The 20,820-nt window shown below is 42.9% G+C and overlaps 1 protein-coding gene across 6 annotated transcripts in view; it reads right to left on the bottom strand.

The window, feature by feature from the left end:
* Window positions 1-219: 219 nt before the first annotated feature.
* UGT8 (UDP glycosyltransferase 8) overlaps window positions 220-20,820 on the bottom strand; it is a 41,894-nt gene continuing 21,293 nt past the window's right edge. For all 6 annotated transcript variants that reach the window (XM_068153920.1, XM_068153916.1, XM_068153915.1 and 3 more), the window contains exons 3-6: window positions 6,858-7,000; window positions 5,896-5,972; window positions 4,169-4,388; window positions 220-2,577 (exon numbers count right to left, since the gene is read on the bottom strand). In XM_068153920.1, coding sequence (XP_068010021.1) covers window positions 2,214-2,577; window positions 4,169-4,388; window positions 5,896-5,972; window positions 6,858-7,000 — 804 coding nt within the window. In that variant the 3' untranslated portion in view covers window positions 220-2,213. The remainder of the gene's footprint in view (window positions 2,578-4,168; window positions 4,389-5,895; window positions 5,973-6,857; window positions 7,001-20,820) is intronic.

Raw genomic sequence — 20,820 nt, 5'->3', positions numbered from 1 at the left:
CCCTCTTGTATTAGGGGCTCCAGAACTGGACACAGTACTCCAGGTGGGGTCTCACCAGAACTTGATGATCTTTGAGGTCTCTTCCAACCTTGGTGATACTGTGAATGAATTTGTGTACCCTCCTAAGCATCCACATCCATATGCATTCACCCACAGAGAACTCCAAAATAAACAGCATTCATTTGAACAAAAAAAACCACCATACTTCCAACAACAGTATTTCTCTATTAAATCCACGTTTATTGCTTAAGTTTTATCACAGTGGAGATTAAATTATGCTTAATCATCCGGTCAGTGCTTTTGTACCTTCTTCAATGCCAAAAGAAAAAAAAATAATAATACATTTAAACCAAGTCATTCATACACTCGAAGTTCTTCATACCACCCCACCACTCATCGCCTCTGTGTGCTCCTTTAGTTGCCACCGACTGCAAGATTGTAAAAAGGTTTAGCTAATAGGCTTATTTATAATACCATTTTCTTCAAGTATTCAGAAAGCAGTACAAGAAGCTGTACTGTACATTAGAAACATATCTGTACTGTTATTTATTGCTACAGGATAGAGGCTCCTGATGGAATGATAGTGAAATATTGCATCACTGTGTATGAAGATGATCTCAGCATCCTGTCCTCATCACAGCTCTTCCCATGTTAGTGAACGACACTAAGCTAAATGGGTTGCTTTCCTTTCTCTTTCAGGCATGGGATTTCAAACCACAAATAAATAAAGCATACACTCACAACATGTGTAGTGCAAATTCCAAGTAAACAGAATGACATGGAAATAAACTCATAGTTGCCAACGCTGGTTGAGCAGGGCGGGTGTGATTTTATGCCCGGCGCCCTGCCTCCCCACCCTTGGTGCGCACCACCGCCAGCGTCCCACGTCGGCGACAATGATTGAAGGAGATTGTTGCAGGGAGGGGCTATGAGCAGGGCAAAGGGGGACACGACCACCTCTGCAAACCTGGTGCCTGGGTGGCCAGGCTTCAGCCCACACGTCCCGTCACACCGCGGGAGGAAGGCTGGTCACCCACCTCCCACGTCGGAGAAGTCATATTGGCAACTATGTGAAATATGGATTGCGTGGCCCAGACGAATAAAGGTAGTATTATTTTTTTTTTTCCAGGTACAACCATTGAAAGAGAACATCTACAACATCGTGATTTAGAAAGAACTTAATAATAATGAGAATTAATAGGAAAGACATTCAACTCTGGGGTGGGAGGGGGGGTTTGCTGGGGGTTTTTTTCTCAGACTGGTTTTATTCTGCACAGCTCTGGGCCATTCCAACACCTTCTGCACCGAGCACAGGGCTAATTTTTCTTTCTGTTGTTGCTGCTGTCTGTGTCATTTCTTTGCCTTAGTTATGCAAATCTACTTCCCACACAGCCATCTTTTAAACTGAAACGAACCTCACTAATATTTTCATTGCATAAACTTCTATCTGCAGAGAAAGGCAACAAATAAAACTTTGCATCCATTAAAAATTAGGACGTCGTTGTAGACTTACTCAAGACCCTTTTCTCCAACATACTGGTAGTGAGCAGAAGAGTCATGCAGCTTATCAGTAAAACAAGTACATATTTTTGCCATTTTTCTTCAGTGCTCATTTTAAGTTTTGGGTTTTTTTTCTTATTTTTAATGTCTGTGTTCTCAGTCTGTAACTTCCTTTTTTTTTTTGCACAAAGACTGGGAAAAAAAATTAAGGTGGTGTTTGTTTTTAACAGCATGTTGAACCTTCCACAAAGAAAACACAGAATTAGCACTAAAGTTCTCTCAACTAAGAGATGGATATATGAAAATAATAAAAAAAGGAGGGGGGAGCGGGGAGAGGAACCCACAACAACTCTGCAAATAAAAATAAACCTCAGCTCCTTTGGGACACACATTTAGCTTTTAAAAACTTAAAATCCATAAATATGATCACTGGGTAACTTCAGAGAATTAAGGCTTCTAAAAACTTCAGTGCCAAAATAGCCTCTCTGCATCAGTATTAAGAATAAAACACGTTCTGGTTTAGGTTGTGCTTGCCTTTTCTGTTTCTTAAAAGACTTTTCTTAGTTTCATAGGATCTTGTCACATAATATTACATACTGAAGGGGAGTGTTAGAACTGCTTATTGAGGTTTTTAAGTAGTTGTTAGACTAAGTTACAGCGATAAAATTCGATTACTGATCTGATTCAGGACTACTTTACAGGGGGCAGTTGGTTCATTTCACCTTCTTTTCATGTTTAATGTGGCCATTTCTTCTATACTTGCCATTCGGGATCCCATTCTGGTAATGTCCATTGACAGCGCTATGTTTGTCATTTGACCAAAGGTGTTTGCTTTGTTTGCAGATAAATTTTGTTATCCTGGCCAAAATATAATAAAGTAAGGCAGCACCCACTAGTAGGACAAAGGCAATATCCAGTAAGAAATACTGATAGAAAGAGATGCTGTAAACAGCGGCACGTAGATGTTGGGCTCCGTTGTGGCGGAGGATGTAGTTAATCCAGTACACAGTTCGGTTAACGGGGTGACCGGGTTGGTCTTTGTGAATCTCAGACAGCCTTTGGGCCCGCTGGCGGTAGCTGCAGGGAAGAACAAGGAAGAAAAGGCAAAGAAAGGAAAATTGGTTGTCAGTGCTGTGAGCAAGGCGAGCCTGCCAACACCTACACAGGCTTAAGCCTCTCCAGATCAAACAACGCATTACCGCGGGGCGCTCGCAACCAGCAGCATGCAGCGGGCTAGACAGGGCAGCTAATCTGCCTTTAAATCAGTCCTTGCAGCTGAGAGGTGAAGAGTGACTAGAAAAGCAGACCCATGTTGTGACTAAAGGCAGAAATTCACCCTCCAGCAAAGCCATAAAGAGCCAAGCTGACCTGACCTGCTGCCAGAGGGGAATCTTATCTAATCCAAAATGAATCCTACCGAGTGAGACGCATTTGTCCTTCCCACTGTAAAGTGGCAACCATACCCTGTCTAATGCATAGCTCATTTATGGGATTGTGCAACTGAATTACTAGAGAAACACAGAACAACGAGAAAATCTTTTTGATTGCACAATAAATTATTTTTTGCTCAGGTCCAGAGTTTGGCCTCAGATTTTTTCTTCTTTGTCCCCAGAAACTGATCATGTCAGATCACTCCTCTCCCACCTCACCACAGCTGCAGGGTCGACAGGTTATTTATGCAAGACTTGCCTTTATACCCAGGACAATTGCACAAGGGAAAGGTGATGCAACTGATGTTATCATCAGGCTCTCTTTAGCAACCCTCCCTTTCACTGCAGTTCTGCTGCTTGCTCCTTCTCAAGGCAAGCACCCCCTAAAGCCTTTGCTCTCGTGAACGCAGGAAGCGTTGTCAGACCCTACTGCAAAACTACACCCAGCACAAAACAATAAACCAACAGCTAACACATCCTGATTTTCAATCTGGAGATGGTCTGAACATCACAGGCATTTAAAACGGAACAGTTCAGAACAAACTTGTGAAGTGACTCTGCTTGCACTTGAATACCCCTGGGCAAATTAGTCTGCTGGAACTAGGAAGAGTTATGAAACCCAGTTTGTCAGCTTTTTGTTATTCCATCTGATTAATAAAGAAGCAACGATAAAAAACAGACTGCAGTCCTCATATCCATAATAATTGGTTAGAATATTGTCATTGCAAACAAACACAAATGACCTTTCTGACCTTAAAACAGATATGACTGGCCAGAAAAGTAATATCTGATTTTATTTCCAATCAAATCATGGGACTTCAGAAGAGAGTCACTCCATATTTTTTACCTACAATCTAAACAATTGTAGAGGTGTATTTGGCTGCAGATCCCTTAGGAAGCACAACAGACAGAATGCTAAACACAGAATAAGGAAGACACGAAAGAATTCCTGCAAAGAGTGAGACCAGGTTTGTTTCTGTAACCTTTCTGCCCTTCACATGGCAACTGCCACAAGAAGCAAGCCAGACCGTTGAGTTTTGGTGTGCTGAGCAATGATCTTAGCACCTACCCAGAAACCCCAACAATTGAGTAATCTCCTGAAATGAAACAGATGACCAAAGACTTGCCCCAACTGTGCACACAGATAAATCACAACATGCACAAACATTCTGTACATGCACATTTAACCTGTAACAGCAGCTTACAACACAAACAATGAACAATTGCTCGTTCCATACCTGGGATCATTAATAACTTTTACTAGGGCTTCATACAGCTCGTTCTCAGTGACTGTCTTCCAGTTCAGCAATATTCCCATGCCTTTGGCCTGCACACGAGTCATAGTATCATAATGGTCTCCAAAAAGGGGAATCCCCACCACTGGGACTCCGTGGTACATGGTTTCAAAAATGCTGTTCAAACCCCCGTGGCTAAGAAAAGCTTTAATGTTAGAGTGACCTGAGAACAGAAGAGGCATGAAGATTAAAAAACACCAAACCAACAACAAAACCAACACCATTTACATCTCCTTAATGTAAAGTTATTGAAGCAATTAGGTGCAACCCCTGTCACTAGGTTTCTAAGGCTGCAATTCAGGAAGGTGAAAATGAATACAACTCATTCTGAATTTCTCCTTAAATTTAATCTGCTGAAATTTCACATACATTAGATGGCTTCCTTACACTAAGAGAGATGAAACTGTCAAAGAAAACTCTCATGTATAAGAGTTGAACAAAATTGTTAATGGACTAATTAAAAAACATTGTTTACTCCCAAGTAACTGCAGGTGGTGACTACAACCAGTTCAGCAGTACAAATTAAGTTAGGAAAAGAGTGGTTTTCCTCATTATTCATATGAAATACAGGCTAATAACAGGACAAATGATGTTACATTCTCTCTGAAGCTTCACATGCTTTACTTCAGGCTAGCAAGATCTGACAATAATGATAATAACCTTATGTAATGGAAAAAATGAGACTGCCTCAGAGCAATTTAGTAACCACAACAAATCTACCTGCTCTAAAAGTCCTTTGCCTAATCACTGCATTCTGACAAACATTCCAGCTGACATGCACACACACACACCCTGATGCTCAACGCATGCTCAATGAAGTCATCAGCACCCAGCACAGCACTGGAGCTGTTGTGTGAACATACAACCATTCACTATGGCTCTCTTGGTTCTGCACTTCAGATACCCTTTGACTGAGAAGGAGTCATGGGGGGAGAAAATAAAAAATACATAGACTCTCTTTACCAAAAGAGAGAACACCAGCAAATTTTATCTCCACACTTGAACAGCTGCACTACCTCAAGTTAAACAGAGCCATGCTTTTTCATAACAGAAACTGACAATTGCAGTCATCCATTCCCTAAAATGGCAGATTGAAAACAATTCCTACTTATTTATCTTTAATTGCTGTTGTCTCAAAGTACTTCCATGGTATACATGACACTTTGTCACAGCCAAACAGTCTTCAGAATACATACATGCTTACACCTTATTAACTTATGGAAAAACAATGGAGACAGCACCAGGGACAGATAATCAACACCAGCAAGGTCTTTCATTCATACAAGAATTATACAATCGTAGAATGGTTTAGGTTGGAAGGGTCCTTGAAGATCATTAAGTTCCAACTGCCCTGCCATGGGCAGAGACACCTTCCATTAGATCAGGTAGCGCAAGGCCCTGTCCAACCTGGCCTTGAGTACCGCCTGGAAGGGGACATCCACCACGTCCCTGAACAACCTTGGAATTCTGGACCAATGCTATATTCTTGTTCTATGGCTTCCATTACAAAAATCATCTTAGCTTTAGGACGACTGCTAATTCAGTTAAATATTGTTAGAAAAGCAACACCTAAACTTGATTGAGAAGTAGTGATGTATGAAGGTTGGAATTTTATGATCTTAGAGGTCTTTTTCAACCTTAATAACTCAATGATTACAACAGATACTCACCAAGAAGGTCGTTTTGTGGTAGCCATTCTATAAGCTTGGTATTGTTGCCCAAGGTTCTTGGTTTGTTTCCTGAAAACCTACAAACAATACAAATAAAATTGAGGCTGAGTTATCAAGATGTCCAAAAGGGATCAACTCATACCAGAGAATCAAACTAAATCCATGAGCCTGAAGCAGATCTTCAGCTAGATGGGATACTCCTTGCTCATTATTACAAAAATAGCAAAATAAGCTCAAGCAAAATGTTGTATGCAGCCCAAAACTTCTAACTTCACGTTTGCACCGTTGGGTTTCCTTGCAATCTGCCTTGTTTTCTAGTAACATCATATAGCTCCTTCTCACAACATATCAGGTAGCACTGTGACTGGCAGGTGGTCTTATAACTTCTCCATGCGTTCAAGTGCATGGTTTTACTGAGAACTCTGGCTGGTACTAGCTAAGTAACTCCACCATGAACATCTCACCCACACACAAATACTAATCAACACCAGACACTCCCTTTCAGCTGTCCAGTTTCCTGTAGCTCCTGATAATTGCCACTGTCTTACTTTAGAAGCAGCTGCTAAAACCAGGAAGGCAAAGGCTGACAGCTCAGCTTTAGAGGCAAGAAGCTACTGATGACCAGTTTGGGATCAGACTGTGAGACAGGTGGATTTTTCTTGCTCAGTTGCCTGGAACCCAGTGGCAGTGTCACAAACACTGTAACCTCAGTCTCTCTTTTCCCTCTCCCCAATCCTTCTACAATATACAAACTGAGCACAGGAGCATAACCTATGTCTTATGTTGCCACAAAATTATTGCTCCTCCTTACTACTAGGGACTACAATGTTCCCAGAAAGAGTCTTTCAAAAGAACCCAGGTCCTCTGCACCAGTCCAGACTGTGTCAATCTCAGTTTCTGCAACTCTAGAGCAAGCTGGCACAATAGGAAATAAGGGTGTTTGAAATCACCATTGCACTTACCTCCAAATCACTCTCTGAGGCAGCCTTGCCAGAGCATGTGCTAGCTTATTGGCTATATCTTCCGACAGGTATTTCACTCCAGCTCCAAAGGAGACGAGGACAAAGCCATTTTCATTAGCACCATTCACCCATGTCTGGAGATCCTGTTAAAGTGAAAACTTGTACTGAGCACTGAGGAAGCAGGGTTAAAACAGAGGAACAGACTCAATAAACAGTGCTTAGAAAGAACAATTGTTGGTGTCTCTGTTGCTTCACAAGCCGAGTTTCAAAAGTCATAAACCTTTTAGAAATGCCCAAGCACAATGACCTGGACATTCAGAACAGGCTCTGAACAGCAGACTTCTTCCAGGTTCACTATTTCTTAACTGAGCAGTTGACACACATTCCCAAGTCAACACAGCACATTTTAAACTCAGCTACATAAACAGACCTATCTCATACTACCAGCCTGCAAGTATTGCACAGGAAAGAGTCTGTGACTTAACTGGGTGATTTCTAGCCTTAAAGGAAGTGAGAGCACTTCACAAGGGTTGGGTTTCTTTCATTTATACAAAAATAATAAATGTAACTTGAAAGAAGCCAGGGTTTCCAAAAACACTCAGTTTCCAGTATTTCGAGGAAAAAGGAACAATATTGTATCTGTATGGCCAGCACGGGCTGAGTGTCCCTTTTCCTTGGACCCATACACTTTGTCACCTTCTTCCTGTAGTATGTGGTGATAGGATAAGGGGCAATGGTTTGAAGCTAGAGCAGGGCAGATTTAGATCAGACATTAGGAAGAAATTCTTTACTATGAGGGTGGTAAGACACTGGGATGGGGTGCCCACAGAAGCTGCAAACACCATCTCTAGAAGCATTTGAAGACCAGGTTGGGTAAGGCTTTGAGCAACCTGCCCTAGTGGGAGGTGTCCCTGCCCATGGCAGGGATGATCCTTAAGGTCCCTTCCAACTCAAGCTGTTCTAGAGTTCGCTGATCTTACACCTAAATGTGTGCCTCTTCCACAGCAAGTTAGCAGAATTACATTAAACAGACACAAGTGTAATAAAAGCCAAAGTCCTTTGCACACTTCAGCTCATACTTCTAATTACTCTGAAACTGAGTCTCTTTGTAACATCATTTTAGCTGATCTTCTTCACTCAAAGGCTATCTCATCTTAGGCAAGGAATGCAAGATCAAACTCCCTGCCCTCTGCTGCACAGAGCTTTGGGGCTCACCAAGGGATGCTCACCCAATGCATGCAAGGTCTCCCCACATACAACCACAGCTGGTCCTAGGTTTCATTGCACTGAATACCTCAGTGGGTCCAGCCACTGGCAATTCCTTCACAGCTGATGCTTCAGGCAAGCCACAGTTAATTTGCAAATGAGACCACAAAATCCAAGTGCCAGGTTTGGACTGGTGGTAACAGGGTTTGTGTCCCTGACAACAAGAGAAGCCAGTGGATCACCACCAGCTGCCACCAAGACAGCAGGGCTCTACAGGGTCAGAGGAAAAACCATCCAAGCATACAAGAGAGCACAGAGCTGCCAGCTACACAAGTCTCAGAAACAAGAACAATGTCATTTGGCTTCAAGCAGAGGGAAAAATGATGGAAAAAAGGTAAAGAACTCAGTGCAGCCTTTGCTTTTTGGAAATGTAGATTTAAATGCTGGGGTTTTTTCCAATGCAGCTGCTGGCAGTGGAAACTAAAGTTTCTAGCACTGATATCAATATGCCAACCTGCTGAAGAATATCTAGTATTTCCCATATTAAACCCATGGTTTAATTCTGGTCTCATCCAACTTAAGCATAAGCCTGCTCAACACCAGTACAGCAATAGGAAACGAGTAAAAGGAAAAATGAGAGCCTTGTTCACAATGCACCTCTTGTCCTAGCAATAAACAGCAGGGTGGACAGTAAGAGTAACACTGTGCTATCCTATCTCAGCACAAACCCACAAAGCCACCACAAAAACCACCAGGCAAAGGACACTGGGGGGGGGGGGGGGGGGGGGGGCACAGTGAAAAAAGGGATTGATATTTTCTCCAGAATCCATGCTTTTGCATTTTTCTTCATCCTTTCCCAGTACACTTTCTTTCTTTTTTTTTCCCCTTTTTCCCATGTATGTGGAGGGAGGAGGGAAAAAGAGAAAGGAGGGGAAGTGTCTGTGACCTGCCTTGAAGCTGAATCATGTATTACTGGCAGAACTTCTGACATGAAAGTTTCCAAGTGGTTATGTGATTTATTTAAAGTTTGTCCTTGAATTTTGCTTAAGGACCTAAGGCATGCTGCAAATGCATATATGCACAAATTCACAAATGCAAATGCACAAACACAGGCTGGGCAGAGACTGGAGGGAGAGCAGCCCTACAGAGAAGGTCTTGGGGGTGCTGGTGGATGAAAAGCTGGAGCTGAGCCAGCACCTTGTGCTGACAGCTCAGACGTCAAGTGCATCCTGGGCTGCATCCCCAGCAGCATGGGCAGCAGGTCAAGGGAGGGATTCTGCCACTCTACTCCACTCTGGTAGGATTCCACCTGCAGTGCTGTATATGTGGGTAATGCTTTCAGGACTGCCTCCCACCACAGCCTCCCAGATTAACCAGTGAGGTACTGGCTACAGCAACAGTGAGGTGGGACTGAAACCTGGGTGAACTGTGGGCCCAGATGAACTGTGGCACAAAGTCCAGCCAGAGGCACGCTTGCTTTATCAAGGATGAGAAGAGGAGAGCTGCCACTACTGTTTAAGTGTTTCTCATTCAGCACAGGGAAGTCAGAAGAGGTAAAAAATATTTCCTTACAATGGAATTTCTAAACTAGCACTCAAAAATCTGTGTATGGTAACAAATAGCTATTAAATACAGAGTTTTATGGGGGGTGGGGGGGAAAAGAAAGGAACTCTACTATTTGCCACAGAATCAGTCCCCTACGAACAGGCTTTTGCATTTTATGGTTGTGCAATAGCAAATCAACCTGCTTCACATTCTTCTGGCTGATTTCATAGCCAAATCTTTGTGACCCTTCCCGTTGAAGGTAATCCCACTGCTTCAGTGGAACATCACACACACAATAGGGAATTACAATCTTGACAGGCAAGACAAGATCCTGTCATCGGGCTCAGGAAATGGCATTTGTTTGCCATATTAAATGGGATTACATTGAAAAAAATAAAGTCAATGGAATACAAACCAGTTTACAGTGTAATTTGTATCAACTAAAGCCTGTTCTCCAAGTGCTCCCTCTCCTGACCCACTTCCTAAGTGTGGCAATGAACAAATGCCCACTTGAAGCTCTCAAAATGGGATCTGAGCAACAGAAGTTTGCATGGGAATATTTTTATTAACTTCAGAAACCAAGCCTGCTTCTCCAACAGACAGGGCCACTCAAGGAAGGGACAAGCAAAATGAGGTTTGCAATGCTCCAAGATGCTCAGGAGTGAGTCAGCTCCTGAGGTACAGACCCATTAACACAAGCGCAACAAAGACCTAGCTCAGGTAGAACGGCCCAGACCATGTCTGGATGATACTTGGCCAACCAAATCAGAAGTCTTCAGGATTTCTTTTAGGATGCTAGATTATAAAGAATATGATTTTTGACTCCTCAGTTCAAGGTCAAAACTGTCCTGTGCCACCCATTATAACATTAATCACCTTCCTTCCTTTCCATTCCATCAATCCCAACCACTAGGCTCAATAGAATAAACCAGGTCGGAAGAGACCTTCAAGATGATCGTGTCCAACCTATCATCCAACACCACCTAACCAACTAAACCATGCAACCAAGCACCCTATCGAGTCTCCTCCTAAACATCTCCAATGCTGGTGACTTCACCACCTCCCTGGCAGCACATTCCAATGGGCAATCGCTCTCTCTGTGTAGAATGAAACCACCACTCCAACACTGTACACTAAGAAGTTCCACAGACACGTAGGCTCATTCTCTATGGATTCATGCCTGCCTTTTTCTTCAATCCACTTATATCTTTGACCTCCAGCACATTCTGTCTTCCTGATCTAATTACACACCATATGAAAACACAGAGTCAGGCTGAGTCATTAGAGTTGCCTTCCTTAAGAGCGACCTTCTATGTCCAGGCAGCATTTTACAGCTCCTTGCTTGCAGCAAAGTGACCTCCTTTTGCCCAGTTTGAAGGATGTTCAAGTTCATTCTAAATTCAAATTTTTTATGTAAGAGAAGTAAATGGAACTCATCTAATGCACTATGTCCAGTTCTGGGCTTCCCAGTTCAAGAAGGGCAGGGAACTGCTTGAGAAGCTACAGCAAAGGGCTGTGAAGATGAGAGGACTGGAACGTGTCTCTTAAGAGGAGAGGCTGAGGAACTTAGGGCTAGATAAGAGTGAGGGGGGTGGATTCTAGCAATGCTTATCAATACTTCAGGGGTGGGTGTCAGGAGGATGGGGACAGTCTTTCTTCAGTGGTGCCCAGCGATAGGACATGAGGTAACAGGCACAAACTTGAACATAAGTTCCATCTAACCACGAGGAAGAGCTTCTTGACTTTGAGGGTGGCAGAGTCCTGGAACAGGCTGCCAAAAGAGGTGGTGGACTCTCCATTTCTAGAGTCATTCCAAACCTGCCTGGATGCTGTGCAACTTGCTCTGGGTGAACCTGCTCTGGCAGAGGTTTTTGACTAGGTCCCCTCCAACCCCTCTCATTCAGTAATTCTGACCTTGCCTCATTCTCCTTTACAAATTTGGCTGCCTATCAGCAGCATCACACAGAGATCATTACATTAGTAGGAGTGCAGGTTTGGAGTATGTACTGGTCCTCCCTTTCTTTCTTTCTTTATGGTATGCACTGGTCGTTTTTTAAAGATGTACTGGTCTTTTACTGAGGTGCTCCCTGTGCTTGCACAGGAAGAATAAGCACTTACTGATCTATGCTATACTACAGGCATGGGGGGTAGGAATGAAAAATAAAATCACATCTTTTTACCATTCTCAGACAGGAATGCTATTGTGCCAACCCTACTGTGTGAGCTTTGTTCTGTTTGATTTTCTAATTAGCTATTCTTAGCAGGCTCAGATGCTAAATGCACAGCTGTGAGTATAGAGTGAGGGCCCAGCTGGCAGTAACCAGTGGTGCCTAATACTGAGCTTTGTCTCAGATCAACGAAGTACACAAATACAAACATCACCGGGTTTAATACCCCAAGCTTTCCCTGTTCAGCTGCTCGATTCAAATGGGTAATAGCACAAATGCCTGTTCTTTGAATATGGTTGCAAACCACCCTTCCCCAATGAAGAGCACAGGCATACTATGTAGCTTCTACTACAAAATGCTGCTCAGAGTAGACAAAACCAGATCTATTTCCAAATAAATAAATAAGAAGGCACATGAAGTGATCTTTAGAAAGGAGATACTGGAAAATAAAGAGAAAGGTACACAGGCCATTTTTATGGGTGGCCTAACTTTTCTGGCATCATCTAATTAGCATTTCTCTCATGTGAAATATTTAAATGCTATATTAAAGACATTTTTAATCTCATTTGAATTTTACTAAAACACCCCCACATTTCAGCACAGGCAATTAAAGGTCATATAGATGTCATTATATGCCCCTCCTATCACTGAACAAACAGGGTCCTATGATACCATCTGAAAGTTTCAAAGTAACATCTCAGTCCACAGCAAACCCAGAGAAGCACCACCACTTTAGGTCAAGTATGCTCCTTGTACACACTTGCCATGAATTTGTACATCATTTTATAGTCAAAACTAGAGGGCTTTAAGTTATTTGCTATACCAGACAAAGGGCATGGGACACCACAGCAAACGACTGCACCAAGCAGAGGATGGCTTGCACCTCCCTGACTCAACACATCCAGCTGCCTTCTGCTGCCTCAGCCAAGGTCTCTGCTTCAGCTAGCATGGATGTCACACTGAAGGTTATGTTTCTAACTAAATTCCTGTCACTTACAAGGGCAACAAGGCAAGCATGCTCATCTCATTTTATCCAGGTTTATTCCTTTTTGTACCATCAGGCTCAGTGAGTTCAATTAGCAGCAGCCACACTGCTCCCTACCAAGAAATGATCCTTCCCCACCCCACTATTTCCTTCTGGATTCATTGAAAGTTAATTGTTCTCTGTCCTCAAATACAAGTTGCTGTTGGTAAAACTTCTTTCTGTTGAGAGCTTGTAACCAAACATATTTTTACTACTCTCTTGCTTTCCTCTCCATTTATTCTGCTGTGTGACATCAAAATGAAACAGAAAGGGTGGAGCATTTGTAAAGTCTCAGCAAATTGATGTTTTGTCTTCCCTACATGTGCTGATGTTGGCTGATGTCTGTCAGGTACCATTAAGATGTTGATAAATCTTATTCTATTCATAAGCTCTAACTTACACAAAATCCATGCAGTTAATGCTCATAATATTTTTTCACATTTGGTGGCTCATGTTAGCACAGAGTAAGATAATTCCAAAACCCAAGACACTGTAGACATTAAAAAGCATATTCAGTTTATGGCATTAAACTACAGTCCTCCATCTTCTTACTGGTTAAAGCCATGCTAACATTCTGATAGGGAACAAAGTGTGAGATCTGAACTGTTTGTCTCTCAAGACCCCTGAGCACTAAGTGCATGATCTTCACATATTAATCGAATAACGCTGCAGATAAAGAGCTGCTTCAATAGCACCAGACACAGATTCAGCCCTACTGAAATACACACTTCATCCTTTTGTTGCTTCACAGTTGTTATATTTAGTATTTAGACTGTGTATTTGGCTTATCAAAATGCACTGGGGAGGGGGAAATCCTTACAGCCTCGTGAAGCTTTACAATGTCTAAAATGTGGCATTTTCTCATTCCTGACCTCTGCTGCCTTCTGCCATTTAACATCCAAAGCAAATGGACCTTTTAAGTCCACGTAACCTTAAAGAGGAAAGAAATGCAGACTCCAAAACACAGGCAAGAAACAGTACCACAAGCCTTTGTCTTTTCCCCTGTACCTCAGCCCTCTCTAGAGTTACAGGCGTATCCAATGAAGCCTCCAAGAACAGAGCCTATCTACAACTAGAGGTCAACCAAAAAACTGCCATGCAAGCACTTCCCTGATGCAATGCTCTCCGTCAAAAATCCATTACTCACTGGACCTTTGGCAAGCACCCTGGGAAAGCAACCTTGCCTTTCAAGTGAATGGAAGGCAGTCGAAAATAGAGGCTTGCCCTTCAAGAGAGGTTAGGAAAAGCACTGCAGAGAGGAGCAGGTGCAGCGGTATCCTCAAATCCAGGACTGAAATCAAGAACCTTGTTGATGTTACCCCAGAAGCAGTATTTTGTTAAAAATATACCAAAACAGTAACAACAAAAAAACAATAAAAAACCCCACAAACAACCCTAAGCAGCAAGCCCTGTTGTGTAACTTGCAAGCATAGATAGAAAAGCTTGACTATTAGATGTAAAAACAAACCAGGGATTTGTCAATGCTCCTACAAGCAAAAGTTAAGAAAAGACACTTTTAGGTACAGAGTTTCCACTTAAAGAAAATCAGACCAAATTAAAAAGAAAGAAGAAAACTGAAAAACAGCTGAATTTTAAATCCATCCCTCTGCATTACAGATCCTGACACAGCCTCATCCACAGTGTAAACCAATTCAGGTGAGAAATCTTGTCTTTCATTGCTCTGGTACAGCACCTGTGCTCTGTGGATGGCTGCAGATAAAACTTTCACCTGCAACTTTGATTTAATAAAGGTAAATTGTTCTTAGCTTCCTTTTCAGATTGAATAGCTCTTTCTTTTCCCTGAAGCTTACCTACTCTCTTCCCCCTCTGTAAAACATAACAATTACAGATCTTTTCATATATTATTTATATATTTAAGCAGGCCATTAGTCACCAGCCCTTCTTTAAGAAGCTTAAGATCATCTAGCTTCTAAGTCTCTGTTTAAGTGGCAAGATCTCACATCCTTCAATAAGACTTCCCTAATCTTTTTCTGATCCTTTGCTTAGTTGGGGTGACCAGAATTGCACTCAAACTCTTAGGAGGGGCCTCACCTACCTGTATGTGTCCCTTACCCCTAGGCAAAAAGCATGAAGAGAGACTGAGCACCACAGCTGCAATTGCTCAGTTTCTCCTCTTAGGGATGAATAAAATAAAACCACTTGGATGACACTGTTAACAACAGAACTCCTGCTCAAGGTGATGCTGTAACCTTCAACAAGGTCACTGTCAGGACTGCTCAGTCAGGATAGGAAAGATGACTTTACTTCAGGTCATCTGTAAAGTACATCAAATGAACTTGGGCACTGAAAAACATTACTGTACACCAGGTTTCAGCCAAGCATGAACTGACACCCTGAACCTAGGATTCCCTTGAAGGCAAGCTTTTAATGAGAACAGCATTATTTCAAAGACAGATCCTTTTTTTAGGCAGAAAAGATAAAGATAGATCACTGATTTTCCCAGCACTCTTCAGAAAGGTCAGGGAAGAGGTGCCTGAAAGCACATCACGCAAGATGCTGCATACCAGGGCCTCTTAGCCACTAAAAACCACAGCAGGGAGCCAGGCATGGGACTGTCCCTTCTCCTCCCCATCCAATCACATTCAGTTCTCCCTCAGAAACCTCCATCCTCTCCTGTAGACCCCTTACCACCCCAAACAACAGCTGCTGTCTGGCACTGATCCAGCCACAGAATAAACACCCAAGGAGATTATTAACTGAACACAAGTTACCCATTTCACTTAAATAGCCTTTAAGCAACTGGAACTTCTGAAAAGTTGGCTTGAATACAACAAAATTATAATAATTGCTTCTCTTAAAAGTCAGGTTTGCACACATCCTAATTTCCCAAACTATACAAACTCAAGCACATTCCAAATGCTACAGAAAATAAACATGCCATTGGAAGTAAGTTCCTATCTTCTGTTTCTCTCCATAACATTAGAAACTGTCCTAGAGTATGCTAGAAGAGGACCACGTCAAAAACACCAGCTCATCATTTGGGGCATTAGAACCAGATGTTCTTCAAGGTCCCCTCCAGCCCAAACCATTCTATGAATCCAACCTATGCAACATCCAAGATCTGAATGAGACCATTTTCCATTCCTAAGGCACACAATCACTTGAGATAAATAGCCACCTCATACACATGAGCCAAGTAAACTTGCTTTTTGAAGGCCAGCACAGGCTTGCTGAAGAGGTCTTGTGCTCATTCCCCAGACAACTGGATGCCAGCTTACATACTTGGATATCCTGCCTTCCTGACCAAATTTTACTGGAGAGTTAACTGACTTCTGCAATCAGCCCTGCATCCTTTTCCCTGTCTTGCATGACTTAGCAGTTACCTTACCTGTGTAGTGTATCTTCCCAAATACAAATGTAGCAGTCAGGCAAAAATAGACATGGTTCACCAACCTGGTCATACTGGAGCATCTGAGACTACAGCAGTTTTATTTCTCTGGGTGCCTGAAGAGCTCAGGTAGTGCTTACTTGTATAGCAAAAGATCAGTCACCGCTGGGGGGTGGGGAGAGAAGGTTTAACATGGAAGATTTCAGTGCCAAAATACATGATGATACGGTTCAGCCCAGAATTTACATAGTGCCCCATAATCTCCATCATCCTGAAAAGACTTTTTGTCTCCCCAGTTGACAGGGACGTGCGTTTTAAAACAGCTTTACAGTTACTTCACATCCCCAAGAATCCACTGTCAAAGGCAGCTCTAAAAGAACTACTGCCCAGACTTTAAAAATTAAAAAGATTATTAAAAAAAATAAATAATCAGATGCTGGTGCTATGCCATGTGCAAAAATCTACTGCTACAGCCTGCAAGAGCTCGGACTGTGTCCTTGAATTGGAATGAAGGAGGAAAATACAAAGATTAAAGTGTCTCTTTATTCCTCCACCTAATTTTACTAAATACCAGCGGATTCATCTTTAAACATGTAACTGTCAGCAAGACTCAGGGGGGGAAAAAAAGAAACCACAACTCCAAAACACTTTTAGTGATGACATGTCAAAGCCACCAATTTGTAGCACAGATCTGGATCTATATGGTAACGAGATAGGAGATGTACAGGGAGGAGCAAGTAAGTTCCTGTAATTACTATCTGTTGACAGCAATGGCTGGAATAATAGCTTATCATTGTGAAATGTGAACAGCCTCTTTTGTAGCATAAATTTCATTTACTCAGGTACAGAAGATTAAGAAAAATACAACTGTCTTTTGTTTCCCTTTTCCTATCAGTGACAAATGCCTTTCAGTCCACAGTACCACCTCAAGAGCAGCATTAAAACAAGCGCAGTATGACACACAGGTAGTTAAAAGAACTTTAAAAACCTGTAGCTGTGAAAAACCAACAGCTCAACTTACAAACTGCAGGGGATGCAGCATTTTAGTTTGTTGTTCTGTTGTTGGGTGTTTTGGTTTCTTTCAAGTGCAACTGTATCCAAACTGCAGGATCCATGCTATGTCCAAACTCACCAACATCAACCAGTTGGTGGGAAGGAGTCCTTTGGAGACACTGTTCAGCCACTTTTCCCACAGCAAGGACTCCTACTTGTTCCCAAAGCCCTCTATCCCCTCCTTAGCGGGGAGGGCGTTTCCCAAGGCAGCTGCTTGAAGCATCCGTTGGGTTTCTGGCCCGATTCAAGGACGTATACTATTGGACTGATTAATGTCTACTTACCAACCTAGTAACAGGATACAAGTTCTGTAACAGAGGCTTCCCCATTGATTCCTAAAACGTGCTGCTTTAAAAAGCCAGCTTTAGCCAGCTTCCCAAGATCCCTCTGAAGAAGTGTAATAAGGAAGAGACAGAGAAGCCTTTTACTTTGCTAATGGCCACTGGCATTTACCTGCAAAATGCTGCCAGGTAGCACTGTATACTTAATAGTTTAAGTCAGCAATGACCTTAAAGACTTGATATTCAGTCTGTCTCCAGCTCTTGATTTTTTGAGGCTAATTCTGCTGGTGCTGTCCTCTGTGCAACTCAAAATACACTTCCTGGAGATAACTATACAAATCACAGACTCTATTCACTTAGGAGTGATGGGTGCAGCTACATTAACCATCTCCCTTTCACAAAGCATACTATACACGCAAGGAGCACCTTCTGCATTCACACACTAATCAGTGAAAACAGCATGCTAGCTGCCACAGAAGACAATTTGCAGTGTTTCTTGCCTTCACCAAGCTTTGTCAAGCAGTCATCAACCCTTCCATCACAATGAAACAAGTGACAGGTTCTGCTCAGCTCCATCCACTCGCAGCAGGGCTAAGAGCAGCACAGGAGGAAAAGTGCCACGAGGGGGACGTTCAGTGACAGCCTACGTCTGTATGACCAGCCCAGCCTTGCTCTGCTGAGGAGCAGGCTGCCGCAAGCCGCCGCAGGGAGCCGGGCAGAGCGGTGACCTCCCAAGGACTCGCCGCTCTTCCTCTCGCCGGCTCTTGGCTCCCGCCCCTCGGCTCGCTCAGCACTGCGACCAGCCGAGGGACACTGCGCCAAGCGCAGCCCGGCCGCGGGACGCTGCCTCACGGGAGGATCAGAGTCTGACAAGTCTGCCCGAGGCTTCTGGGCGAGCTGCAGCCCAAAGACACGTTTGCAGCGTGGGTGCTGGAGCCCAGTGGTGCACCCTGCAGCCATCGTTGCTGGAAAGCTTAGCAGCAGCTACAAACCATGCCTGCCACGCAAGCTAGCTGCATCATCAGCTCCTGCCGCTTTCTGGCCTGTGCAGGGCAGAAAGGATATGGAATCACAGCGTTGTTTGGGTTGGAAAAGACCTCTAAGATCATCAAGTCCAAACATTGACCTAACACCACCACGACCATTACACCGTGTCCCCAAGTGCCATGTCCACACATTTCTTGGAGAGGGACTGCACCTGAGCAGCCTATTGCCATGCCTGACCACTCTTAGAAGAAAGAAACTTTTCTTAATATCCCCTAGCACAATCTCAGGCCATTTATTTTCATCCTATCACCTGATATTAGGGAGAAGAGACCATCCCCACCTCACTCCAACCTCCTTTCAGGCAGTTGTAGAGAGCAGTGAGATCTCCCCTCAGCCCAAGGCCAGTCCCCTTCATGGGTGACGCACAGGTAACATACGGTCCCTGCAGAGACTGCAGCCTGGCCCTACCCGAGCCCCGTGCCAGCACAGCAGAGGCTCTGCGTACACTGTCCACACTCCAGCAGCTTGGATTGCAGCCCCAGAGCTAACATCCCCCCCATGAAGCACGTCACTTAAAAAGACCAAATGCTGCTATAGGCCCTTATGTTCTCCTACCAGACACCAGCAAACATTCGATTTGCAGGTAAAATAAAGATTACATCTAAAAATCCCCCCAAATAAATGTAGTTTACCTGCACCAAAAGTACTCTACAAAGAGACCCTGCATGCAGTGAGGAATTCATATAACTCTCCATTGAGCAACCACAGAACAGAGCTATCACATCCCCTAGAACTAAACAACAGCCATCTCCTTACAGTTCCCTAAGGTCTTGACCTCTGTTTCCTCTTTAATTATAACACTCTGCCTTTTCTCTTCAAGTTATCATAAGCAGAGCTTCTCAGATAGGTATAGGAATTCCAATGTAGTTAAACTGTGGTTTTGTTGTTTTTTGGGGTGTTTTGGGGTTTTGGTGGCTTCAGGTTTTGTTTGGCTGGTTGCTTTTTCAGGGAGGTGGTGAAAAAGGAAAAAAGTAATTACAAAACAAGGTAGTTGTGCCATTGCTGAGGTTCCTGGTTATTTTGTGTCAAACAACTACTTTGTACTTGAAAACTCAAACATGGATTTCCACCCTCCACCCCCCCAATATTTCTCTACCAGAAAAAGTGCACTAGGCACAAGCAGTTCTGGAGAACCTAAGAAACCTGAATGGCTTACAGAATAGCTTCAATTAGCCTGCTAATGCTGTTAGATCCAGCCACATGCCCCTCTTTTCTGATGACCATCTCTGAGCAGAAACATAACTTTTATCTACGAGAATCACAGAAAGGTACTTCTGCCTTACCTTACAGCACCAGGCCAAAAGCTGCAGAAAATAAGTTAGCAAAGGCTCCTGCCTCAGAGATGCAGCAGTAGCTGAAAAGTCACAGCACTAGCTATCTAATTTACATCAGCCAGAACCAAGCAATTTTGTGAGTTTTACCTAGCTGTTCAGTAAAAACAAAATGATTGCCTAATAATTTACCTACAATACACACCACAGTGGATTATGTGCAACAGTTTAGGCATGGACAAATGATATAGAAGATGAACACACTCGCTTTGTCTTTCTTGCATTCCATCAAATGCCGTGCTTACAACACTAAGAATCAATTGCCTGATAAAACTGAAGAGCAGGTAAATAGTGTTTCAGATCAAATAACTACAGAAGAGTTCCTCCCCTCGCTGTAATAAGTGTTTTTCAGCAAGTACTCTACCTAGAGGTCTATTTCAAGGTCACTGTGAGCCTTGCTATATTCAACATTTTACTCACTTTTTCCCCTTCTTGCATACAATATTGTAAACAAGCTAACATCTGTGGTTCCAGACTAAATTTAGAAAGTAGACAGATTCTCAAAAGGCTCCAAATATATAAATGTGTAGGTACAAACATATTTATACACAGGCACATCCCTAGAGCAGACACTGAAAGATGACTGATCCTTTCATTTCACTTCCACTCCATTTTATAGCAAAAATAGTGATTACCTTTGAGGACTGTTAATTTTTTACCCTATAGGCCAATTTACAGAGACAGAAAAAAGCAGACAGTGTTAATGTAGTGCCCAAATTTATCATTCAACAAAGACAGCTTTCTTCCTACAGAACAAGCAAGGACCATTTTGGAGAATCGGGAGCTGAAGCTCAACCCAGTCAGGAAGTTTTTCCTGGAGAGAAACAGGGTTGAATTTTGTTCAGATGGCACAGGGGTACCTTAAGTAACTTTCTCAGGATATCCATGCAGCCTGATGCTTCCTAAACATGACCACGTTAATGTACACACAGGAAGATCAGTGAGAAGCATCACTTTAA

This window comes from Melanerpes formicivorus, unplaced genomic scaffold (genome assembly GCF_026170545.1).
Source record: "Melanerpes formicivorus ecotype bairdi unplaced genomic scaffold, bMelFor1.0.p_v2 SCAF_27, whole genome shotgun sequence".
Classification (NCBI taxonomy): domain Eukaryota; kingdom Metazoa; phylum Chordata; class Aves; order Piciformes; family Picidae; genus Melanerpes; species Melanerpes formicivorus.
The sequence above is the reverse complement of the archived record's forward strand: the minus strand, read 5'-3'. Positions and strand labels throughout refer to the sequence as shown.